The sequence below is a fragment of the Loxodonta africana genome, chromosome 24 (assembly GCF_030014295.1).
Source record: "Loxodonta africana isolate mLoxAfr1 chromosome 24, mLoxAfr1.hap2, whole genome shotgun sequence".
In the NCBI taxonomy this organism is placed as follows: domain Eukaryota; kingdom Metazoa; phylum Chordata; class Mammalia; order Proboscidea; family Elephantidae; genus Loxodonta; species Loxodonta africana.
Window position 1 is genome coordinate 31,820,926 of NC_087365.1, and position 25,286 is coordinate 31,846,211.

Below are 25,286 nucleotides of genomic sequence, written 5' to 3' on the forward strand. Positions count from 1 at the left end.
TGAATAGGAAGGCTGCTCTGTGTGCATTGGGCCCAGGGCTGGGCACCCAGTGGGTGCTTGGCCAGCAGTAACCATGCCATTGCTGTGCTTTCTCGCACCACTGCTGCTGCTGCCAGAGGGGCCTCATGTCCCCAGCAGGGCTGGAGCTTGGGGGCCGTGGGCCGTATGCCCGGCCGCTGGGGCGGCCTGAGCTCCCTTGCCGTGCTCAGCAGCGGCATGACGGATGTGCCCGCCGCCGCGGGGAGCCCAGGGTAGAGCAGTTGCCTGGAAACAGGCTGCTCTTGCGGCCCACACTCAGACCTTTGTCACCATCTCAAGGACCTTTTTTTCCTCTTCCTCCTTTCTTGCTGGAGCCAGACCCGCCACACAGGTGAGAAGCTGCAGCCACCGCCAGCAGCAGCCCCCTCTCACCAGGGACCTGCAGGGGGGCCGTGTCCCCCGGTGGGGGAGAGGGAGGCGGGTGCTAGAGAGGCAGGGGAGCAGAGCGCATAGCAGGGAGACAAGCTCCGCGGGCGGCCCGGCCGAGGCTTGGAAAAATCCTGACGCCAGCCAGGATGCTTCTCTCTGGCTTTATTTTTTCCCAGCTTCCCTAACAAAACATAAGCCTTAGCCCTTTTGCTTAATGGTGCTATATTGGGAGCATCAGCTTCTCAAGCAGAGGGTCAAGCCCCTCTGAGTAGGGCTGGGCCTCTGAGGGGCCTAGAACAGAGAGACAGGTGTGGTGCCCCCAGCACAGCAGGCACTAATTGGCTCTTGGGCTGGTGGCCCTGCCAGGGGATTAACTGGGCTCTGGGGAATTTGCCGGGGACTGGGCTACCCTCCAGCCACGGCCAGGCTTGGGGACAGGGGTGTGGAGGAGTTAACAGCAAGGGCTCTGGGGTCTGACCCTCAAATCCCAGCTCTGCCACTTGGGTGAGTCAATTTCTTCAAGGAAATGGGGGGAGGTCCTGCCTAAAAGGGTATCGTGAGAATAGAATGATATGATCTGCATACACCTGGAATGTTCTGCAGTGAAAGATCATGGGTGCTTTTTTGCTTCGTGCCACACAGTCCCAGCCCCAGGCATGTCATAAGACGATTTCCTTCTCGCCCCTAGCACTCAAGGGGGCAGGGGGTCCCACTGCCCATTCACTGAACACACGCAGGAACTGAGGTTCCAAGAGGGAGGGGTTTGCCCAGGTTGGACACCCTAGGCTGACTTCCACCCCCTCTGACAGGTTTCTGGTTTGCATAACGACTTTCTCAACCTCCCCCACCCCACTGGGCTACACTTTGACCCTGAACAGCAACTTCAATGCCATCTGCCCCAAACCTTCTTTGGCTCCCCAGTGTTCCCCCCTCCCCCGCCCCTGCCAGATAAAACCCAGGCTTGTTTGTCTGGCACAAGACCCTGCACACCTCCAGCTCTGAAGCACACTTCTGTGCCTTTGCCAGGCCTCTCCTCTGCCCCGGACACCCGCCTTCCACTCAGCCCCGTGGTGAGCCTCAGCCCTAACGTTCACTCTTCCAGAAAGCCTTCCCAGCCGAGTGCTCCCATGGCCAGCCAGGAACCCCTTCTCCAGTGCTCATGGGACAGCCAGGAACCCCTTCCGGAGTGCTCCCGGGACAGCCAGGAACCCCTTCTCCAGCACTCCCAGAATAGCCAGGAACTCCTTCTCCAATACTCCCTGGGACAGCCAGGAACTTAATGCTCCAGGGATAGCCAGGAACTCCTTCTTCAATGCTCCTCGGACCAGCCAGGAACTCCTTCTCCAGTGCTCCCAGGATAAGCAGGAACTCTTTCTTCAGGACTCCTTGAACCAGCCAGGAACTCCTTCTCCATTGCTCCCCAGGACAGCCAGGAACTCCTTCTCCAGTGCTCTCCAGGACAGCCAGGAACCCCTTCCACAGTGTTCCCTGGGACAGCCAGGAACTCCTTCTTCAGTGCTCCCCGGGACAGCGAGGAACTCCTTCTGCAGTGCTCCACAACACTCTGTTCGTACCCCCTCTTCCTCCCTGGAAAAGCTCCCTGGAGTCACCGGCTAGCGAGGTCCTGCAGTCTGATCCAGCTCCCCAATCTCTCCCTCCCTTTGACCAGCCATAGCATCCTGGGACAACCAGCCTCATATGACCTAGTGGCCCCTGAGCACAGCCTTCCACTCCTGCCTCCTCTTGGCCCACACGGTGCCCCTACCCACACTGCCCTCACCACACATCTCAGCACCCTCCATGCCCCACCCACCCTACTTCAGATCCCCCACCTCCAGGAGTCTTCCCCTGACCACCCAAGCCACAGCACCTCTCCAACTCTGCTTTTGGCCCTGCTTTTCCTGCAGGGGAGTTCTTGGGTCGTATGAACGGTTAACATGCTTGGCTGCTAACTGAAAGGCTGGAGGTTCAAGTCCACCCAGAGGTACCACAGAAGAATGGCCTGGTAATCTACTTCCAAAAAAATAGCCACTAAAAACCTATGAAGCACAGTTTTACTCCAGCACACATGTTTTTTTTTTTTTTTTCTGCAGGAGTTGCTGCTGCCCAACTCCTGTGTGTTCAAAGTTCCTGAGGCCTGGGGAAGGTTAGAGGGAGGAAGCAAGCGAAGGAGGGAGGGAGCCCTTTATTGAGCACCTACTCTGGGTGAGGCCTGATTCTGGGCACATAGTATCTCAATTATTCCATTCCTTTATAGAGGGGCAAATTGAGGATCAGGTTCAGGGAGATTATGCCTCCTCTTGCCTAAGGGCCTAAGTTTCTCCCACTGCCTGTGATGCTAACACAGCACTACAGGGTCCCCAAGCGCTGGCCCTGGGCTTGCATTCCTTGTGCTCCCTACCTCAGCCAGCACAGGCCCAGAGCAGAGGCAGCAGAGCCAGTCACAGCAGTGGTAATAACACCTGCTGATTATAGGCGCTGTTTAGATGCCAGGCTCCAAATCCCACACAAACCCACAGTTACACATGAGGACACCGACGCCAGAGTGGTAAAGTGACTTACCCAAGGTCACACAGCTAAAAGGCCACAGACCCAGGATTTGAACCCCATGATCAAAAGGCCATGATGTCCCAGAGCCCGGTACACTGCCTGGTCTCCCAGCCAAGCTGACCCCAGCCTCAGGCAGCTGTGGCCCCAATTTTGGCCACCAGGCCCTAAGCCTGTCCCTAGTGGCCACCTACTAATTAGCCAGGTGGCTTCTGCTTGCTCAGTGGCTGCTTCGGAGCAATTCTCCCAGGAAGGGCCAAGCTCGAAGAAACAGGAAAGGTAATTGCTAATTTGCACAAGAGGAGACAAAGGGGACGAAGGCACCCATGGCTGTCCTGGTACAGCCTGAGCTGAGCCTCACGTCCCAGAACTACCCACCACTTGTCACCCGCCAGAGCAGGCTCCCTAGACATCTGTCTGTCCATACAACACAGCCATTACAGGTCACAGGGCCACGCCCCAGGAAGAGCAAAGGAAAGCATGAGTACAGCCTGTCATCCTTTAGAGGTCTCTGGGTGGCACAATGGTTTGTGCTCAACTAGTAGCCTAAAGGTTGGTGGTTTGAACCCACCCAGCAGTGCCAGGGAAGAAAGGCCTAGAAATCGACTTCCATAAAGATTACAGCCAAGAAAACTCTACGAAGCGGTTCTACTCTGTAACACATGGGGTCGCCATGAGTCGGAATCAGCTTGATGGCAATTCTTTTTTTTCTTCATCCTTTCAAGCACTGCTGAGGGGGTGGATAAGGAGGTCGACAATTTCAAAAGCAGGAATGACCCCTGTAAGTTGGTCATGAGTTGAAACTGCTTGCAGCTCTATTTACAGGTGAAAAAATCCAGCCACAGAGAGATTGGAGTGACTTACCCAAGGTCACACGCTGGAAGTAAAGGGGCAGGATTTGAATTCAGCCCACCCGGCCCCGGAGCTTGTGCTGTTTCCATTGTGTTCTAGGTTGAGACTGACCAGTTCAAGGCTCCCATTTTGCAGCTAAAGAAACTGAGGACGGAAGGCAACATAGCAATAAAAGCATGGGCTTTGGAGTCACAGCTCTACCTCCTAGGAGCTGTGTGTTTGAGGAAAACTAACCTCTCTTTCAGTGCCTCAGTTTCTTCATATGTAAAATGGACCTAGAAAGCCCTCAGTTGTGTGGGCTTTGGGCAAAGGATGTGTGACACCTTAAAGGAGCTGAAGAAGGGGGTCAAATGGTCAGTCCAGTGACCCACAGTGGGCTGGTGGTGGGCAGGGCTGGAACCTGAGGCCAGGACCCCCGTGAGAAGAAGCTGAGGCTGCAGCGACCAAGGAGCAGAGGCTGGCCACAGGGCCTTCCGTCCAGGACTGGGAGGTCAGTCCGTGGCCAGGAAGGGGGCTTCCAGCACAAAGTCCATCTGCCAGGACCTGCTTGAGCCATGACCTCCCTCGGAGGGGAATGGCCAGTGCTGGGGCTTAGGGTCAGGCCGACTTGGGTTCAGATCGTGGCCTTCACGCACTGACCATGCCTGCCCCTCTCTGAATCTCACCTTCCTTGTTGGTAATGCTACCCGCACAGGGCTGTTCTGAGGCTCAGGGGAGCTGACAGGGATGGGGCACCCAGATAGCAAGGCACTGGGGGCTGGGTTCCAGGGGGACATTCTGGAAACCCAGCCCACCCTGCCCCAAGGCCAGACACTGGATAGACAAGCAGGCCAAGTGGACGATCACATGAGCCTGGAACGCTTCCTCCTCTCGCCAGGACCTTCCCTGACTCTGCCTGCCTGTGGCCTGAGCATCCCCAAGCTCTGGCCCTTTCGACATCCTTACAACAGACCTCCTGAGCTGCCAAGCCACGCCTTACAAAACCTGCTTGGGACCACAAGTTTGAAAGTCATTACCACTGCATAGTGTGCACGTGCCTGTGGTGTGCGTGCACGTGTGTGCACATACATGCTCATGAGGAGGAGGGTGGGCACTGGACAATCTCCACTAACCCTCAACCCTCTTGGGCTCCCCGAGACAGGAGACCCAAGCCTTAGCCTTTCATCAGCCCTGCCTGACTGTGACCTGGGCAAGTCACTCCCCCTCTCTGGGCCTCAGTTTACCCCTCTATAAGTTGGGGGCTATTACTGCCTGCCCCACCTTCCTCATGGGGTCCTTAGAAGATGCAAGTGATGAGATAAACTCCCAACAGCTACGGAAATGATTCAAAGCTGCACAAATGTGAGGTTCTGGTTTTAAACATTTATTGAGCACCTCCTGCAGGCCAGGCACAGTGCTGGGCACTTAGGCACATGCTTCCTGGCACGTTTTCTCTAAGTCCCATCACAACCCTGACCTACAGGAATGTTATCTCCAGGTTATAGATGCGGACACTGAGGCTCAGAGAATGACGTGCCTAAAGTCACAGGGCTGGAAAATATTGAACCCAGGAGCTTCTGAGAGTCAGCCACTCAGAGTGAGGAGTCAGGGTGATAGTGTTCTCATGGTGGATTGGCTTCCAAGCCCCCATGGGTCTTAAAACCCACCCTATGGATTGAAGAAATGGCCCTTGCTCCACTCAGGGAGCTGGCCTCATCAGCTCTCAATTGGATGGGCTGAGACGGCTCAGAAATAATTTTGTTCTGAGGGGTAAAATATGCTCTTTGGATTTTAAAATACAAGGGATCGGGGGAGCTGGGGACACTGGCCTTCTCATTGTTCCTCAAACCCACCAGGCACATTCCTGTCCCAGGGCCTTTGCATCTGCTGTTCCCTCTGCCTAGAATGCTTGTCCACCAGATCCTTGCATAACTCACTCCCATACCTCCTTCAGGTCACCTTTAATGTCCTTCAAACATCACCTTCTCAGTGAGGCCCTCCCTGACACCCTGCTTAAAATTCCAACATCCCCACCCCAGCACCCCTGATCCCCTCAATCTGCTTTATTTTCTCTTTTTTTTTTTATTTTTTATTCACTACCATCTGATGGACTGAGTTTTTCCCTTGTTTACTGGATGGTGTCACAGGGATTCCATGTGTCCATGGCTGTGTGTCCAGACCACGGCACAGTACCTGGCCAGAGCAGGTGCTCAGTCAATACTAGTACAGATTAATCAGACTGAGGCTCAGAGAGGTAAAGTGGTGGGTCCCAGGCCACACAGAGAAAACAGAGGCAGCATGTGGGGCCAGGCTTTGTGCCCCCAGCCCCTGCCTTCTGTCCCCCATCTCCACTGGCATGGGATACGCCTGAGTTTGGTAGAACTGGGAGACCAGGAGCCTGGGTCCTGCCTCCCTCCCCTCCTGACAGGCTAAGGGTATGGGAGTCAGCATGGGTAGGAGAAGAACAGCCCTTCCCTGGGGCCTACGCAGGAGAAGCAGCAACAGGGAGGGTGTATAGTATATCCATACAGAAGACCCTGGTGCCCATCCTATATCCCAGAGACAGGTTGAAGAGGAGAATCTTCTTTTAGGCTATCGTGATTTGTTATTGTTAGGTGCCATCGAATCAGTTCCGACTCATAGCGACCCCATGTACCAAAGAACGAAACTGTTGCCCTGCCCTGAACTACCCTTACAACTGTTGGTATGTTTGAGCCCACTGTCGCAGCCACTGTGTCAATCCATCTCCTTATGGGTCTTCCTATTTTTCACTGACCCTCTACTTTACCAACCATGATGTCCTTCTCCAGGGATTGGTCCATCCTGATAACATGTCCAAAGTATGTGAGATGAAGTCTAGACACCCTTGTTTCTAAGGAGCATTCTGGCTGTACTTTCAAGACAGATTTGTTTGTTCTTCTGGCAGTCCATGGTATATTCAATATTCTTCACCAACACGATAATTCAAAGGCGTCAATTCTTCTTTGGTCTTCCTTTCGCATGCATAGGAGGTGACTGAAAATACTATGGCTTGGGTCAGGTGGTGGAGATGTCCCCTGGAAATATCAACAGCCAAGGGTGGCAGTCCTTTACCTTTCAGGTGGCCTTCCTGGAGGACTGTGCTCCCCATTTCACAGATGAGGTGCTGAGGGCAGAGGAGCAAGGGCACCATTTGCCCAAGCTTGCTGGAGTGAAGCCAGGGCTCTCATCCTGCCTGGCAAGCCAGGCTCATGCACTTGCCCCTGCGCCAGGCCCTACATTGGTGCTGGGTCCAGGAAGTAAGGAGGGGACCTGCCTGTGGCTGAGGGTGGGAACTTCTAGCTGGAAGTAACAGGAGGCTGTAGCTGGCAGCAGCTGCTGGTCAGCCAGCCTGCCTGGCCTCACATCCAGGCACCCCCCTTTGCTCACAGGGGCCTCGAGCAAGTTGTGTAAGATCTCAGTGCCTCACAGGCTGGTTGCAGGAGCCCAATGTACAAACAAGCAGGAGGCACATAGAACAGGAAAAAAAAAAAAAAAAACCTAATGAGCGCTCAATAAATGTAAGCTGACACACTATCATCATCACCATCACCACCATTATTTCCATTACTACCATCATCGCCACCATCATCACTACCACCGCCATCATCACCATTACCACCATCATCACCACCATTACCACCATCATCACTGCCATTACCACCATCATCACCATTCCCACCACCATCACCATTTACCACCAACATCATCACCATTACCACCATCAACATCATTGCCACCATCATCATCACCACTACCACCAGCATCACGATTACCACCCTCTCCTCAGCAATAGTACTCATCTTCCTTCCTCCTACTTCCTCTCCTCTTCACACAGCCATGTTCACATTGACTGTGTTCCTCCTTTACCATCATCACCATTACCACCGCCATCATCACCATTACCACCATATCACCATTACCACCAACATCATCACCACTACCACCAGCATCACGATTACCACCAACATCATCACCACTACCACCAGCATCACGATTACCACCAACATCATCACCATTACCACCATCATCACCATTACCATCACCATTACCACCATATCACCATTACCACCATCATCACTACCACCACCATCAACACCAATACCATAATTACCACCATCATCATCCTCACCACCACCATCACTGTATTGTGTAGCATCTGTCCCCCACAGTGTGCCCTGATAGCCACCATGCACCCCAGGAGGCCCTCTCCAAGTTGCTGAATGAATAAACAAATGGGTGGATGAATGAATGATGAAGAGGCCTTTATGGAGAGCAAAGCAGCTGATACAAGGAGAAGGAGAAGACTCCTGGGTCTACTCCTTCAGTCCCAGCCCCTCCCGACCTCATTCGTGTAGCTTCTGCTCCCATTTGGGCAATTGTCCCCTAGAAGCAGAGCCTCCCTGTGCCTCAGACTCCACTCTGCACACACTGGGCCAGACGCAGCTCTTCGCACATCACCCCTGCTCTACGACACTCAGTGGCTCCCATTGCCTGAGATCTGACTCTGGGGCCCCCATCATGGGACTATCCAGCCGCATCTCCCCAGCACTGGGCCTCCCTTCGAGCCATATTCTCTTCCTGCTTCCAACAGCTTGTGCCCCTGCCTACCTTGGCTTCCCAGCACTGCCAGGAGCAGGTCCAAATGCCTCCACATGGGGTTTGAGGCCCTCCATGACCCAGCCCTGCCGGCCCTGTCAGCCTCCTGACTCAGCCGGTGGTCTGGATGAGCCTGCTTACCGAATAGGTCAGACAGGCCCTCGGCAGGACTGCAGGCTACTTGACTACAGGACCCTGGCTATTATGCCAGCCCTCATGTCAGACCCATAACAGCCCTGGCGCTCTATTTTGCAGACGCAGAAACTCAGGCACAAAAAGGAGAACTAAAAGGCTTGAGACATTGATTTAACAAATATTTATTGAGTGTCTACTCTACACCAGGTTCTGGGGACACAGCAAGGAGCAAGACAGCAAATCCCCTGTTCTCATGGAGTCCAAGAGCAAAGCACAAACAAATAGAGCATTTGTCAGCTAGTGGTAAGGGCTCTAAAGTTAGAGGAAGGGGCTTGAGAGCCATCGGAGACAAAGGGTGTTTTGAGAAGGCAGTCAGGGTAGGTCTCCCTGTAGAGGTGACATTTTAGCAGAGCCCTGGTGAGGGTCGGAGAAACAGCCAGGAGGCCAATGTGGCTGCAAGGCAGTGTGCTGGGGCTGAGAAAGTGGAGCAAGGGGCCAGAGCTGGGCCTTGTGCATCATGGTGGCTTTTGCTTGGAGGGCAATGGGGGGCCACAGGAGGGTTTTGAGCAGAGGAGGAACACGGTCAATGTGAACATGGCTGTGTGAAGAGGAGAGGAAGTAGAGGAAGGAAGATGAGTACTATTGCTGAGGAGAGAGTGATAAGAACTGGGGTGGGGAAGAGCCCCTGGGTGGCACAAAAGGTTAAGCACTTTACTACTAGCCAAAAGGTTGGCAGTTCGAATCCTCTTAGAGGTACCTCGGAAGACAGACCTGGCAATCTGCTTCCAAAATGTCACAGCTTTGAAAACCCTACAGAGCACAGTTCTACTCTGCACACCTGGGATCACCACGAATCAGAATTGACTCAACTGCAACTAACAGCTGCAACTTTAAAGGAAACAAAGAAAAAAAAAAAAAAAAACTGGGGTGGGGGATGATGGACAAGGGCCTGCACACCATCCCCAAAACTCTACTTTCCTGGGAAAAAGTGGTTCAGAAGAGTCAGACATGGGGGCAGCAGGGCTGGCACTGGGGACTCTGGACTGGGTGGCCTTCCTGAGCTCAGCAAGCCTAACACTGTGGGGCAAGGACCGGCTGTCTAGGCCAACCAGCTGGATGACACTCCAAGTCCCACACTGCCCTCCAACCCCTAGCCAGTACTCAGCAGCTGGCTTTCCTAGCTCTGCGAGGGCTGAGACTAAATCTGTGCTATTTACCACCAACCACTGGGGCAGCACCTAGAACAGCTCCTGGCATATAGTAGCCGCTCAGTAAATCTTTGTGGCATGCACAGGGCCTGGGAGATAGTAAGTGCCAGTCAAAGTTTGCTGAATGAATCAGTGAACGGATTGCCTGCGACTCTGTACTGTTTGCCGGTGGTTTCTTGTGTTAAGCTGAGTTCCTTAAAATAAACACACCTGCTGCTTGACCTCAGAGCCTTCCCGGGAGCCAGGCCCCAGGCAAGTGTCTTAGCTGCACCCAACAACCCTACATAGCAGGCTCTATTGCTATGCCCATTTCACAGAGGAGGAAACTGGGGTCCAAAAAGGCTAATTAATTTCCCCCATGGTCACTCAGCTACTAAGCAGCACAGCTAGAATTCAAACCCAGAGCTGGGTTCTTCTCAGCTACACTTTAATACCTTCCAAATTGGGATCTTATCAATGACACCATCATCCCCAACTCAATTGTAAATTCCCAGAGGGCAGGGACCCAAAGGTGAGGTTGCTGACAAGCAACCCAATGCTTCATCATGTCTGAGCAACTTGCCTTGGTTCCTGCCAGCAGCCTGGCACCACCTTCATGGCGAGGAAACCAAGGCTCAGAACTTGGCGATTTCTCCAAGATCATCAGGGCCAAGAAGTGGCAGAGGTAGACCTTGAATCCTGGTCTCCTGGGGCCTGGTCGAGGGCTCTTTCCACAGTCCCCGTCCCCTCCTGTACCTACGCTACTCCATGTACCCAGTACAGGGGCAAGAGACTGAGTCTCCAAACCGTGAGCCCTGGATGAGGCAGCAGCTAGTTCCTGTGGCCCAGCGAGGTATATGGAAAACCCACTCCGTGCCAGAGGCCTTTCTCAAGATTTAGGGCTGCTGGGCTGACCCCCGGGCTGACCTCTCACCTCTACCTCCTGTCTGAAAGGGCAGAAGCCACAGAACCTGAGCGTCAGGACCTGCAGGGGGCCGAGCAAGGAGAGCTGGGCATTTAAAATCGCCTCCACAGTGTGCACAACCACACAGCACAGCGAAAACAGCAGCGACTGCCAACACTCACCAAGCACTCAGCCATAACCCTGCATTCTGCTAGGCCTTTCAAACTAAACCCATTGCCGTCAAGTCAGTCTGACTCATAGAGACCCTATCAACCCTATAGGACAGAGTAGAACTGCCCCATATAGTTTCCAAGGCTGTAACCTCTCCCCATAGGCCCCACCCGGCTGAGGGTAGAGCCTTGGCTCATAGGGGTTGACACAGCCCTACCCTGCCCCAGGGGATGTGCAACGTGCTGGCTGACTGACTGGCCATCGGGCTCCATGCCGCTCCCTTGCCCTCTGTGAGCTTCCACATCCCTTGGTGACTCCTACAGACCAGCCATATCTGTGCTAAGCAAACTGCCACATCTTTCTCCTGTGGAGCAGCTGGTGGATTCAAACCACTGAACTTTTGTTCAGTTAGCAGTCGAGTGCTTAACCACTGTTCCACCAGGGCTCCTTTTACTAAACTTTTAAACCAAAAACACCAAACCCATTGCCATCAAGTCAATTCTGACTCATAGTGACCCTCTAGATGCCCTGAATTTTCATAACAGCCCAGTGAAGCAGTTCCTATTATTACCCTCACTTTTTAGATGTAGAAACTGAGACACAGAGAGGTTGAGTAAGTTGCCAGAGTCACACAGCGAGTATATGGTAGATTCAGGATTCAAACCCAGGCAGCTGAGCTTCAGAACCAAGTATCTGGGGAGGACACATAAGGGACTGGATGCCTCTGGGCCTGGCTGGAGAACTGGGTGGAGGGGATGGGCCGGCCAAGCACTTACTTCTCACTGCAGCCCCTTTGGGAACTGCTGATACCTTTTATCATGTGTGTGCGTTACCTTTAAAGCAAACTTTCTTCTGCACCTTCGTCCACAGCACCCCTTCCTCTCTCCTGGGATGCTCTATGCCATTCTCACCCATTTCCTGGCTTGTCTGAGCACAAAAGCCCTCCCCGGCTCCTCCCCGGCCTCTGCAGCACACTCTCCCTGCCCTGACCCCCACCTCAGTGTCACCCAGACCCTGCACTGCCCACCTCTCCTCTTGAAGCAGCTGCCTGGGTGTGGGCTGCACCTCTCCCTGCAGGCCCCGCCCCACTGAGGGCAGAGCCTTGGCTCACAGGGGTTGGCACAGCCCTGCCCTGCCCCATTGGATGTGGAGCACGCTGGCTGGCTGACTGGCTGTGGGGCTCCACGCCACTCCCTTGCCACCCTCCCCCCACCCCGAGTCGCAGCAACCCTTGGTGACTCCCTACTTGTGCTAAGCGGTGTGTCCCAGCGTCAGCACACACTGCCTGACAGACACACACCTGCCTCTCCATTCTGGGAAGAAGCACCCTCCGAGCCCGTGTAAGAACCACAGTGGACCCAGCATCTGGGCCTTGCTGCCAAGAGGATGGCGCTACAGGAATGGAGAGCGGAGGACAAGACGCTTTGTGACAGCTCCAATGCCTGCTCTGCCTCTCACCAGCTGTGTGGCCTCAGGCAGGCATGCTCCTTAACATCTCTGATCTCAGAATCCTCACTGGCAAAAGGAGGATCATAAGGGTTCCTACAGGGTCATACACATCAAGTGTGCAGCTCAGCACCTGGTACTTCATAAAACCAAAAAAACCAAACCCACTGCCATCAAGTCGATTCCGACTCATAGTGGCCCTATAGGACTGAGTAGAACTGCCCCACAGAGTTTCCAAGGAGCACCTGGTGGACTCGAACTGCCGACCTATTGGTTAAAAGCCGTAGCACTTAACCACTACACCACCAGGGTTTCCCGGTACTTCACAAGCACTCGATAAATACCAGCAATGTCATGACTAGCATTGTTTTGAACTCTGTAGCGGGCACTGACTGAGCACTTTATGTGAGTATCTCAAATTTTCCCCACAACAGTCCAGAGGGAGCTGATATTACACTTGCCATTTTACAGATGTGGAAGTGGAAGCTCAGAGAGGCTCAAGGTTGCACAGCTGGTTGGGAAGCCAGAACTCGAGCCCAGGGCTCTCGGACCCCGGGGAGCACACCAGCTCTTAGCTCCACAATGGGCAACCTGGACACTGTCCTTCTTTCCGTCCTTCCCTCAACAGTCAGTTTGTGACTGGACAGATGGGACTGCTGGCCTCTACTTTCCACCTCTGTCCCCTGGCTTCCACCAAAGCTTCCTCTCATTCAGATCCAGGGGGCCTGTCAATCCTCTGGGCAGACCCAGCAGGCCACCTCCTCCTCCAGGACACCCTCCCCTCCAGTGTCCCTGCCCACACTTCCTACCTGCTTCTTTGCCTCTATGTCCACTGCCCCTTCTGCAACATCACGCTCCAATGTCCTTCACCCCAGCCCCAGAATCCACAACCTGAGATACCATTGCCACTGGCCATGGCATGGGAGCGGCAGAGAACAGCTCCCACCTCCCGCGCTGAGCATGTGACACGGAGTCTGTCTTCACCTTCCCGCAGCAACCCCATGAGGTAGGGAACACTACTGGACCCATATTACAGATGAGGGAACTGAAGGTCAGAGAGGAACGGTGACTTGTTTGAAGGATACCCATTTAAGAGTCAAAAAAAAAAAAAGAGTAGCAGCACGTAATTCATACCAGGGCGGTCTCATCGCCAAAGCCCAAATCGGCAGCACTGTCTCACATGCCTAGTCAGAGTCCAGGGTTATTGATTCAATCACAGTCATAATCCTGATTGTGGCTCCCTTTTACGGAAGGCTTGGCTATTTCCACGTCCTGGTATCGACACTTTACACATAACTGCATCCACAGCGATTATCACCCCCATTTTACAGATGAGGAAACTGAGGCTGAGAGAAATAACTTGCCCAAGGTTGCAGAGCAGTAAACAGAAGAGCCTGGGCCAAAGTCCCTGACTCCATGCTCTGTTGACTATGGGTCCTCAAATTCAACATATGCAAAGCCTCCTCTCCCCCAACCTGCTCCTGCCCCAGCCTCCAGATCTCGGAGAGGGGGCTCCATTCACCACGGGTTTCCCAGCCTGAACTCTCTGAGCTGCCTCCCCTCCTTTTTCCCCTTGGCCCAGACTCTTGGGGCACACCACGAAGAGCCTCCTAACCACCCTTGGAGGGCTAACAGCTGTCTGGCTTTGGGATTTTCGTAGTGGGGAAAGGCCCTCCAAGGAGCCCTGAGGTGGGGCAGTGGCCCCTACTGTGTGACCTGCCCAGCTGCCTTGGAGGGTTATTCGCTGCTTATACAGACAAGGTCGGGGGAGTCAGAGTCAGTAAGCAATTTGTCCAGAACCACATAGCTGGTGGGTGGCAGAGACAGGGTCCAAATACAGGCCTGTCATTTGTCCTGTTACTCCCTGGCCCTCCCTGTAGTTGCTCTGCTCAGTGCCCAGACCCAGTCAAGAGTCCCTGCTGCCTGGGCAGACCCCTCTTCACATCCTCCTCCCGACAGTGATAATCGCACCATCAAAGCACTTCACGTGGACTCTTGCCTTTAATTTCCCCAACAACCCTATAAAGGCAATATAATCATCAGGCTCATTTTTCAGATGAAGAAACTGAGGCACCAAGTGGTTACTTAGCTGGATGCCCAGCAGAGACAATGCCTTGGGTTGCTAACCTGTAGAATGGGGTCATAATGGCCTCTATTTCCAAGGGTGGTTGAGGACTGAGCAAGATTGTGGAAGCCAGGGACCCTTGGAGACGCACCTTTAGGGTACTCTCAGACAAGACTGAAGGCCTGAGTGTATTTTTCTCAACCCTCCAGCATCCAAGGGCCCCATGTCTTCACGAACATTTCCTCAGCCCGGGATACCGAGAAAACGATGAGTCATCCACCCAAGCATAGGCCTTCCAGAAGCCTGTGTCGGGTCCTAGCCAGGGCGGGGAGGGTTCCAGGCTGGAAAGGGGGCCCCATGGACATGATGACTCCCTATCTGGCCCCAAGGAGGCCTGAGTCACCAGGTCTCCGCCAAGGCCTCCCACTGTCACACGAGTCAGCCTTGGGGATGGCTCTCCGATTTCGCCCACCGGACCTTGCCCTCCCAACCTTCCACCCCAAGTCTGCATCTGCCTGCATTTCCTGGTTTCCTAAATGCCTCCTCTTTCCACTCAAGATTCCAGGGATCAACCCTGACCCTTGAGCCTTCCTCACCTCCCACCTCCCATGTCACCAGATCCCGCCTTTCCACCTCTTGTCTTTAGAGGGAAGCAGCCCCCTCTTCACCCCAGGCCTTGTCTCTCCTCGCCACACCATTTCCCAGCCTGTTTTTCCCTCTCTAGAACAAATCCCCCCTCTCAGCACAGATTCTGAGGGCTCGTTCTGACACCCAAATCTGACCTCCTCTCCCTCTACTTAAAAACTCTCCCGGGAGCTCCCTCCCCTCCTTGCTGCTCATGCACTAGCTCTTTGGACTGGCTTTCCAGATCCTTCTCTTCAATCTGGCCCCAGCCAATTCCACCAGCTCATCCCCTCAAGACCCCAAAGCCTCCCTCAAGCGCTCCATTCCTGGCCCAGCGGTCCTCAAGCAGATATGACCGTTTACCCATCTCCGCCCATGTGGAATGTTCTGCAGAACACTCTTCTCCAGGAAAGTTGGCCCCTGATGCCATCAGACACAGCTTGCATCAACCCCACTGAACGCTGGCACACCCCCCTCGCCTTTTGCCCACCATTCCTACTCCCTGGAATGAGCTTCCCCTTGTTCTGCTCTTGCTTAAGAATTCTTTTTGGGCCTCAAGGTGTAGTTTAAATGTTGCCTCCCTGAGGACTTCCCAGAAACCCTCAGGCAGGAGGGCCAGACCTCAAGTTCCTGAGGCCTTCTGAGGGCAGAACTGGATGAGACCACAGCTCTCCAATTCTTGCTCTGAGGCATCTGCTACCCGCCAGGGGGGAACCCCTTAGAAGAAGGGGCTATTCTGGGCCCTGGGGATACAGGAGTGAACAAAATAGACGAAGTCTGTCCTAGTGATGCACGTGGCCTTGTGGAAGACAGATGCTAAACATATAAACAAGTAAAAAATATATATATATTGTCAGGGGGTGCTAACAGCTATGGAGAAAAATTAAGTAGAAAAGGAGAGCGGGAGTAGAGGGCGACATGGGAAAAGGGCCCAAGGGACCTACAGTGGTTCTGACTGTGTGAGCGGGGAAGGGCTCTCTGAGGCGAAGACATTTGAGCAAAGACCTGAAGGAGGAGAGGGAGCCAGCCAGGCAGACGTACCAGGCAGACAACAGCAAATACAAGGGTCCTGAGGCAGGAGTGCGCTTGGTGTTGGCAGAATAGCAAGAAGCCCAGCCTGGCTGAGGCTGAATGAATGAGGCGAGGGTGGAGGGAGGTGAGGTCAGTAGGTAGCAGGTCATTCAAGGCCTGTGGCCCAAGGGGAAGACCCCGGCTCCTGCCCTGAGAGAGACGGGGAATGTGGAGGGCCCCGAGCAGGCAATCTGATTTGGTTTTTGCAGTTTCTTCCAGCTGTTTGTGTGAAGAAGGGATGGGGGGGGGCAAGCATGGACACAGGGAGCCCAGTGTGGGAGGGGAGGCTGACATACCTCCAGGCTTGGACCAGGGTGGAGCAGCGGAGGTGGTGAGAAGTGGTGGCATCTGAGGTGTATTTTGGAGGTAGAGCAAACAGAATTTGCAGATGGCTTGGATATGTGTGTGTTTGGGAGGGTAAAGAAAAAAAAAAGCAGGGTCAAAATGACTCCCAGGTATGTGGCCTGAGCCACCAGAAGTCAGGAGCTATCCTGATGGGGACGACCAGGACAGGAGCAAATGAGTGAGTGATGGGCTTTGGACCCAGGCAAACTTCAGCTCACCCAGCTCTGGTGCTGTGTGGGACCCTGAGGGAGTTCCCTCCACTCTTGGCCCAGTTTCCTCATCTGCAGCTGAGAAGCCCATGCCCAAGGGATACTGAGGGGGTGGACGACCTTGTGGGCTCCAGGATGGGTCCAGCCTCCCAACCCCCCTCTCTCCCATCTCCTCCCACCACACCCTGTCCAGGCCCTGCTGGGTCTCAGCTGCAGTGGAGGTGGGAGGAGAGGGGTGGGTAAGGGGGAGAGGTGCCATCTGCCTCCCCACCAGGCTGTTCTGGGCAGGTGGGAGGGCAGCCTCCAGCCCTGGGAAGCTGTTGTGAAGTGCCCTCTGGCGGAGGGGGTGGGGGCCTCTGAACCTGGGGGGAGCTAGGACCCCCCTCCTGCCATTCCCTCCAAAGTTCCTCCCTGGATCCTTGCCTCCACACCCCAGGGCTTAGAGGGTCATGCATAGCCTGGGCGCTTGCTCCCTGTGGGACTCAGAAGGTCCACTTGGCCTCTCTGATCTTAGGGTCTCATCTGCCTCACGAAAGCCAGGGGAGACTAAATGAAATACAAAGTGTCTGGCACAGGGCAGGGGCTTAACAAATTGGGAGACATGCTCAGGACCCTGCCTGAGGGAAGGAGGGAGGAAGTTGCCAGCCATTATGCAGAGCTCACTGTGCTCTCTGTAGGAGTGCAGAGTCCAGTAACTCAGGCTCCCCGGCCTGGGATGGGGGCCTCTGGGAGGCTTGTCTTTCTACCTGGTGGGCACGTACCAGGCCTTGGCAAGACCCCCACCCTCGCCCCTCCAGCACCCTTCCTTGACCTCTGCGAACTAGTACCCCCAGCACCAGGGAGGGATTCCAAGACAGGAGGGATCACTGGAGCCTTCTTTGTGTAGTAACTAGGGAAACTGAGGTTCAGAGCAGGGCAGCAGCCCACCAGGGCAGGGAGAGACCCTGGGCCTTCACGTTCCTGACTCTGGGGGGTCATGCTGCACCTATGCCCCTTGTCAAGACTTTTCTGGTGTTTTGTTCTATTTAATGCAACATTTCCCAGGCCCCCGATGGCACTGAGGACACAGAAATGACTCAGACACAATCTCTAGGGAACTAAAATTTGCTGCCCACCCACTACATGCCAGGAACTTCAATGGGTGCTTCATCTTCACCGTGCCACAACATCTTTCGTCACCCTCCCCATTTTCCAGATGAGGAAACTGAGGCTCAGCAAGAATACATAGCAGCTAACGTTTACAAAGACCTGCTTCCTTCTGGTTAATGCATTAATCTTTATACCAGTCCTGAAGGAGATGTTATTATCAGTTCAATTTTATATGATAAAACTAAGGCCAAATTGGTAAAAATGCAAAACTGGGATTTGAATTCATGGCCCTATGACTCGAAACCCCAATCCTTTCACCTCACCTCTATGTCAGCGTGGGCCGGGGGCAGAAAACGGGAGTCTCTAGAAGCTTGTTCTAGTAAGCCGTGCCTTGGCCAGACCTCACCTAGCTTCCTTCTGCCCCCTTACCTGCTTAGAGGCCCAGGGACCTGGCCAGGCTTTGGTACTAGTTAGCAGAGTGACTTTGGGCATGTTACTTAGCCACCACCCTCAAATGACAACAGAGTCTTTCCCTGTTTGCCAAACTTAACTAGGAGAAGGGATTAGGAGCACATTTTCCAGACGAGGAAACTGAGACTCAGAGAGAGGTCAGGCAGGCTACACAGCAAGGGAGTGGTTGAGTTGGGACCCTATAATACACACATAGGTCTCAGCCCCCTTGCTTCAGTTCAGAGCCCTCTGTCCCAGATGGATCTACGCCCCGCCCCCGCCTTAGTTTTGGGCTCAGCAAGTGGCAGCATGGCGAAGGTCACAAGCTTTGCCCTGCTGCCCACATAGGACAGGAAGTGGGATGAGGAGGAAGACTGGAAGCAAGAAGGTGCTTGGCCACTGTCATGGGCATGGGGACATGTCGTGACCTCTTATGATCACGCCCTCCCTCACACTTGGCTCAGCTGGCTGCTGAGACCCAATGGACAGAAGCGCCAGGGCAGCAGCTCGGGCCACCTCCTTTGTGATGGAGGACACCCCTGTCATACCCACGGCTAGACAAAACAGATTTGTTCAATCAGGACCCTGCACATGTGTGCACACACACACGCTCACACTGTGGTCTGCCAATGCCCACACCCCAGGTGCTTGCACATCTGTTGACATAGACGCTCACCACCACGTGCATTCACAAATGCAGTCTCCCCTCTACCTGTCCACACTCACTGCCCCAGGCACACATGTCCACAGAAGCACGCCCCTCCTGCACACAGAGAGGCACGTGCATGCTCACACTCACACTGCCACACCTCTACACACACGTGCACATGGCCTCATGAGCACGCATGTACGAGCACACACTCGCAGACACTCCCTCCAAGGTAAGGGCTGGGCTGGAGAATCCCAGGTCTGCTGGAAGCTGGGACAGGCCCTCAACCTTCGTCCCTGGGCAGCCCCAGTGGCAGCCTCCCCAGCCCCCAGTCTTTCCAGCAGTATTTCAGGGGTCTAGATGGACCTCCTGGTTCCCAGACATTCAGCGACAGGAAAGCAGCCTGTAGGGGCCGTGAAGGTGAGGCAGTTCACACCAGGCCTTTCCCAAGGAAGAAGGCCACATGCTGTCCCCACCCCCCAGTAGAGAACGACTCCAGGGCCCAAGAGGAGACCCAGGAAGGCAGAGTCTGACCCTCCAAAATGCAGCCCCCAGAGTACCTGGGACCACATTCAGCCCACTCATGCAGGCTTAATTAACAAAATGGCCCACTTCTGCCACTCATGAGAAATCCAAACGGGGCCGAGGCCAGATGTCACTGTCAGCCTCCTCCCCAAAGTCCCCAAGGCCCAGGACAGCTAAGGCTCCTCCTCCCACCCATACCCATCCCTAGTGCCAGGAAAGCCCCCCAAATATCTCATAGGTCACAGACCCTGCCCCAGGCATCCACCTATGATTAGAGACATCCTGACCAGAAAAAAGAGTCTTCTAAACCAAGGTGTAACAGGCTGAAAGTTTGTCATGAAGGATCTATGCTTTTCAGATTGGATCTGGTTGCAGGACGCTTCGAGGTTGGAATGGAAATGTATACAGGGCAGTACCTGAGCTCAGGGTCTGCGCCCGTCAGCAGTGTGACCTTGGGGGGTTCCCAGCCTCCCTGAGCCTCAGTTTGCTCATCTGAAGGATGGCAATAACAACAGCATTGACCTCTGGGTGAGAATCAACAAGCCGATGCATATCAGCCTCTTGGCACTGTGACGGCCACTCAGTAGATGACTCAGAAAGGGTCGCTGTGGTAATAATTTGAAGAAAACCAGGAAATACTGAGATACTCAACCAAAGGTCATCGCATATATTACACTGTGCTAAGTTAGAGGCCATTTCTCGCCCAGACCAGCGGCCGCAGGTGCCAAAGGTTTATGCAAAAGCTCCAGGGACAAAGACTTAAGGCTGTGAAAATGCTCTCCACTAAATGAATGCCGTCTGCAAACTGGGAAAAGACCACCATTAGTCAATTTGGCCAGCGCAACACCTGGGGTCCAGCTCGCAAAAGCCTGGTGTCAAGGGTGGAGTTTGGCAGTCGCGACATTTCCCCTTGGGGAAGGGACTCTAATGGTGGGATTCTTGGCATCTGTGATGGGCCCAGGGAGAAGCCATGGTGGAGCACAGGGAACTGAGTCCCAAGCCTAGTCCCCCCGCCACCTCAAAAGAAACAGACTTGTTTCTTTTTCTTGAGGCCTCAGTTTTCCCATCTGGAAGATGGTGCAGTTGGGCTAAGAATGTCTATCTCCAAGCAGCCTTGGGGCTCTCAGACCCTGGGAGTTGACAGACAGCCCGGGGCCTCACCCCAGCTGTAACCTGTGGCCTTCACAGGCCCAAAGGACAGCCCTGCTCTGCGAGGCCAGAGGAAAAGGAAAGGGGTTGGTTCATTTTGTAGCTGACTCGAACAAAATCGGAGGGTCCTGTCTCTAAGGAGCTAGCTTCCCCTGTTCAGCAGCCTGTGGAGTCCCGAGCAGGCCAAACATAAGAAATAATAAATCCTAACCAGACTTGGCCAGGCCAAGAGGCCCCAGCTCTTGTCATAAAAAGATCTTATCCCCATGAGCACCCCGTGCCTGCCCGTGGAGGACACTGCCCTCCCCTCCTCAGCCCTCTGCCTCCACCTTCTATTTCCTGTGACAACCTGCAAACTGAAGACCAACTTGCCTCCCCCAACACCCAGGCTTCTGCTCGACCCCTGCCCCGCCCCCTGCCGGGCCCCAGCTGCAGGAGGCCCCGGCAGAGTGTAATTCCCCTCGCCCTCCTCTCTGCCCCGGCCCGTCCGGACAGATTAAGCCTTTGTCACACACACCCAGAAAAGCTCAGGGCCAGATGGGACAGGACAAGTGGTGTCAGATCATCGACCCGAGGCCAGCCAGGACAAGGGCAGGGCCCCGACCACAGCACCGCATATGGAGGTGGCTGGAGGAGGAAGGGGGGCCGGGGTGGGGGCAGCCAGGGAGCAACATGGAAGACAGAGGACACACCATGGCCACCCCTGGGTCCCGCCACTACGCCGGGGCGCTTGCTCAGCTGCTGGGGTGACCCACCTCCCATGTCCCCTCTTCCCTGAAGTCTAGCTGCTTGCCGGCCCTCCCATGGAGCTCCTATGGATTTCTTTATCATGCACTCAGCTATACCCATGTCACCCACCAGCTGGGCACCCCTGGAGCAAGCACAGGGTCCAGCCCACTCTGATCGCCCAGCGCCCATCACAAGGCAATCATGTGCCAAACAAATGCTGTGGACAAAGGTTTCTGCCCCAGTGACCTTCACACAAACCCACCCAGGATAAAACTGCAGGATCTCTCCCAACTGCCACCTGGGACAATGACTGACTTCAATCGTGTGTGTGTGTGCACGCACGCACATATGCCAGCACATGCGTGCGCAAGTGAAGTCCAGTGAAGGTAGGGGACTTCCTTTGCACCTTTCAAAGAAGGTCCCATTCAGCCCCCCTCCAGAAAGAGGCCATGGATGCCCCAGCAATTCCCAACAGAATCTGTTCTTCTTAGGTCAGTGAAATGAAAATATAAAAATAATAACTGAGCCCCAGGAAGGTGCTTGGAGAAGGGGGTGGCAGGACTCCGGGCATCTTCGCGGCTGGCTCCAGTTGGCTGGGCGAGTGGCAGGTAACTAACGGGTTCTCTGGGGACCGGCAGGCCAGGCAGGCGGGGAGGAGGGTGGGTAGCTTGAGGGGCGGGCTGTCGCAAGAGGGCATGTCTGTTGTGTTTGTCATCCTCCTGGCAGCTTGGGCTGGGAGGCCTGGGTCCCCTTTCTCTGCCTCCCAGGCAGCCAGTCCCTTGGGCAGGGTTTATTATTGGTCTGTGAGAGCCAGGGAGGTGGCTTGTGAGGCCCCTGCTGCTAGGGGCCAGCAGGGCGGGTCAGCGGGGCCTCAACAAGAGCCTGAAGCTCTGGGCTGGGCTGGCCGCACCTGGTCAGTGCCCAAGCCTGGATGCTGCCTGGGGAGAAGGGGATGCCTCGCCTTGTCAGCTGTGTGGCTAAGGGGTGGGGGTGCTGTCCCATGCTGCCCACTCCCTCGGGGAGAGGTTGACCCACACAGACAGCCAGTGAGCCATGGCCAGGTGTGAGGCAGGTGGTCACTGTCCCTCAACTCCAGGAGTGGGCAGAGTGGGGGCTCCCGCCTCAGACTAGGAAGGAGGTTGGACGAAGACTTCCAGCTCTCTGGGAGAGATCACCAGAAGAGGGAGGACACTGATCTGGGATGCCCGCATGGCTGGGGGCACTGACCCAGGGTGGGCGCACAGACCCAGACAACCATTTGGTGGGTTGCTGACCTCGAAACCCTGCACTCAGGCAGGGGAGAACTGAGGACAGTACCGAATGGCAGGGTGGTGAGGGCGATCCTAGCTGGGGAGTGGCAATGAATGACTCCCCAGTGGAAAACTGGGCAGTGATTTGGGCTAGGGGAGAGACTCCCTACTCCGTCGGGGTGGGGACAATGACCCAGACTCCCCGGGCTGATTTAGGCTGGGGGGTCCGTGACTCCCGCGGGAAGGGCACTGCCCCGGCCTCTCCCTCTGGGAATCCGGCCCCGGCGCGCCTCTCGGCCCGGCCCTTCGCCGCCGGTCCGGCCCGAGGCAGCAACGGCGCAGATGGGCTGCTGGCGGCCGTAGCGGCAGCGGCGCGGTTATCAGCGCTCCTCGCAGATGGGCCGCCCGCCCTCCGCGCTCACGGCTCCCCACTCCCGGCGGCCTGCAGCCCCGTCCCCTGGGCGCGGGAGGAGGCGCCTCTGGATCGGCTCCCTAGCTCCCGCCTCCCTCCCTCGCGGCCCCCTCACCCCGCGGGCCCGGCCCGGGCGGCCGCCGGAGGGGGAGGGGGAGGGGACAAGTGCACTTTTCGTAACGACCGAATCAATTGTGTGTGAAGAGCCCGCTCCGGCCGGGGACAGGGTTGCGCGCGGGGCGGGCGAGCGGCCGGGACGGGGGAGGAGCGGAGGGGGGGCCGGGGGAGCGAGGGAGGGAGGGAGGCCGGCGCGGGGCCGCCCCGCTCGCTCGCTCGGGCCGGGCGAGGCCGGGGAGGGAGCGAGGGGGCAGGGAGGGAGGCCGGCGGGCCCGGCCGGGCCGAGGGCGGAACGCACTAATGGAGGGTCTCGGCGACGGAAAGTTCAAAGCTCAGCGGCGCCCCGGGAGCAGCCGCCCCCCAGCCCCCACCCGCCACAGAACAATGAGGTCCCGGCGGGGGAGCCGCGGGGCCCGCGCCGCACGCCCCTTCCAGGGCGCCCCGGGCCGGAGGGGACGCCCCCGCCCGGCCGTCCGCCTCCTCCCTCTCGGCGGCTGCGGTTCCCCGCCCCCTCCCCCACGCCACCCCGCCCGAACCGGGGCGGCCCGGGGGACGGGGGAGGGGAGGGGATGGATAGGTCAGGCCGCCCCCGCCCCAAGGAGGGGGGGAGCAAGGGGCCCGGGGGGCGGAGAGGGCGCCCCACCCACCCGCGGAGGCTGCTCCTGCGCCAGGCTGCGGCTCGGGCCGCCCCTCCCCGGGCCAGCCCCGGGTGGGGTCGGGGCGGCAGTGCCCGGGCGGGCCCCCTCCCCTGGAGCCGTGAGGCCAAGCGGACTCCGCGTCCCATGGCTGTCCCTGCCCCCCCTCCGCGGCACCACCCCCCACACACACCGCCCAGCCCGCCCGGGGGCGGGAGCGCGAGGCGCCCGGGACAGGCAGCCCCGGGGCGGGCGGGGGGGGGGGGAGGCTCGGGCTTCGGAGCAGCCGCCTGCTGGCTGGGGGAGGGGACGAGAGGACGGAACATGCTGGGGTGAGGAGCCCGGGACAGCCCGCCCGGCACCGCCACAGCCCGGGCAGCCGCACGGAGGGGGGCAGGGACGCCCCGAACCCAGAGCGCTGCCGGGGCGGGCCAGGGAGCGTTGGTGGGCAGGGACGCGTGCGCCCCGAGCGGGCCAGACACCCGGACAGCCTCAGGGACACACGTTCGGACACACATCCACACCCCCACCCCGCCCTACACCCTCCCCGCCCCCGCCCGCCCCAAGCCCCGCCGCGGGACCGGCCGGCGGCCGCGGCGCGCGCACTCACCGAGCCCGTCTTGACCGGCACATACACCACTTGGCCCATCTTGGGTTCCCGGCCGCTGCCCAGGCGGAAGCCCTTGGAGCGCACCCAGAACTGGAACTTGCCTTTCTCGCCGGCCGCCGGGCCGCTGCCCGCGCCGGTCCCGCCGCCGCCCTGCAGGACCTCGGCGATCCGCTGGTATTTGCTGCGTGTCACCGTCTTGGTTTTGGCCGAGTCGCCGTAGGTGCGCAGGCACCAGTCCCGGAACTGGCGGCCCAGCTCTGAGTCCCCGGGGCTGCGCTCGCGCTCCCAGCCCCCGCGCAGCAGCAGCGTCGGCTTCGGCATCCTCCCGCCGCGCCCGGCGCCCTCGGGGGCGGGCCGGCCGCCGGGCCACCGGGGGCCGGGGCTGGGCTGGGCTGGGCCGGGCCGGGGCGCGCCGCCGCCGGGGCCGTCCCGCGGTGTGGCTTCGGCGCGGCTGCTTGCTGGGCGCGGGCGGCGGCCGGACGCGCGGGGCTGCGGCGCGCTCTGTCCTGCTCGGGCGGCGGCGGCGGCGGCAGCGTTGGCGGCGGCGGCTCCCGCTCGCCTCCTGCTCCGCCTCCTCCTCCCCCCGGCCGGGATGCAGGAGCGATGGAGGCAGCTCCGGGCCCGGAGGTGCAGAGGGGGCGGGCCGCCCCGCGGGCGGCCGGGGGAGGCGGGAGGCGGGGAGCGGCCCCCGGCGCGGGGAGCGAGACCGAGCCTGGGCGCGGGCGGCGGCGGCTGTCAGCTCGCGCGGCTCGTCCTGCTCCTGCTCCGGCTCCCGCTGCCGCTGCTCTTCCTCCTCCTCCTCCTCCCGCGCCCGCCTCCTCCACGCCGCGGGATCCCACCTGTTAGAGCGGCGCAGCCTTTGCCACCGCCTCCCCTCCCTCCCGCGCCCGCCCGCGGGGCCCAGCCTCCGCCCCGTCCCGGCCCCTGGGGGCGCGGGGGCCGTCGCGCCTGCAGCGCCGAGAGGGCAAGAGCTGCTGGCGCGCAATGCCCAGCCCAGGAACCGAGTTCCCTCCGGCCCGGCCCGGCCCCGAGCCTCGCAGGCCGCGCTACGCCGGGACGCGGCGGTCCGGCCAGGAGCAGGGTGCAGACCCCGGCCGGGCCACTGGCGCCG

General features: G+C 57.4%; 1 protein-coding gene across 1 annotated transcript in view; it reads right to left on the bottom strand.

Moving 5' to 3' along the window:
* NOL4L (nucleolar protein 4 like) overlaps nucleotides 1-24,511 on the bottom strand; it is a 126,929-nt gene extending 102,418 nt beyond the window's left edge. Inside the window, exon 1 of the mRNA XM_064275961.1 lies at nucleotides 24,176-24,511. Within this exon, the coding sequence (XP_064132031.1) occupies nucleotides 24,176-24,496 (321 nt within the window). The 5' untranslated portion in view covers nucleotides 24,497-24,511. The remainder of the gene's footprint in view (nucleotides 1-24,175) is intronic.
* Between the last annotated feature and the right edge of the window lie 775 nt (nucleotides 24,512-25,286).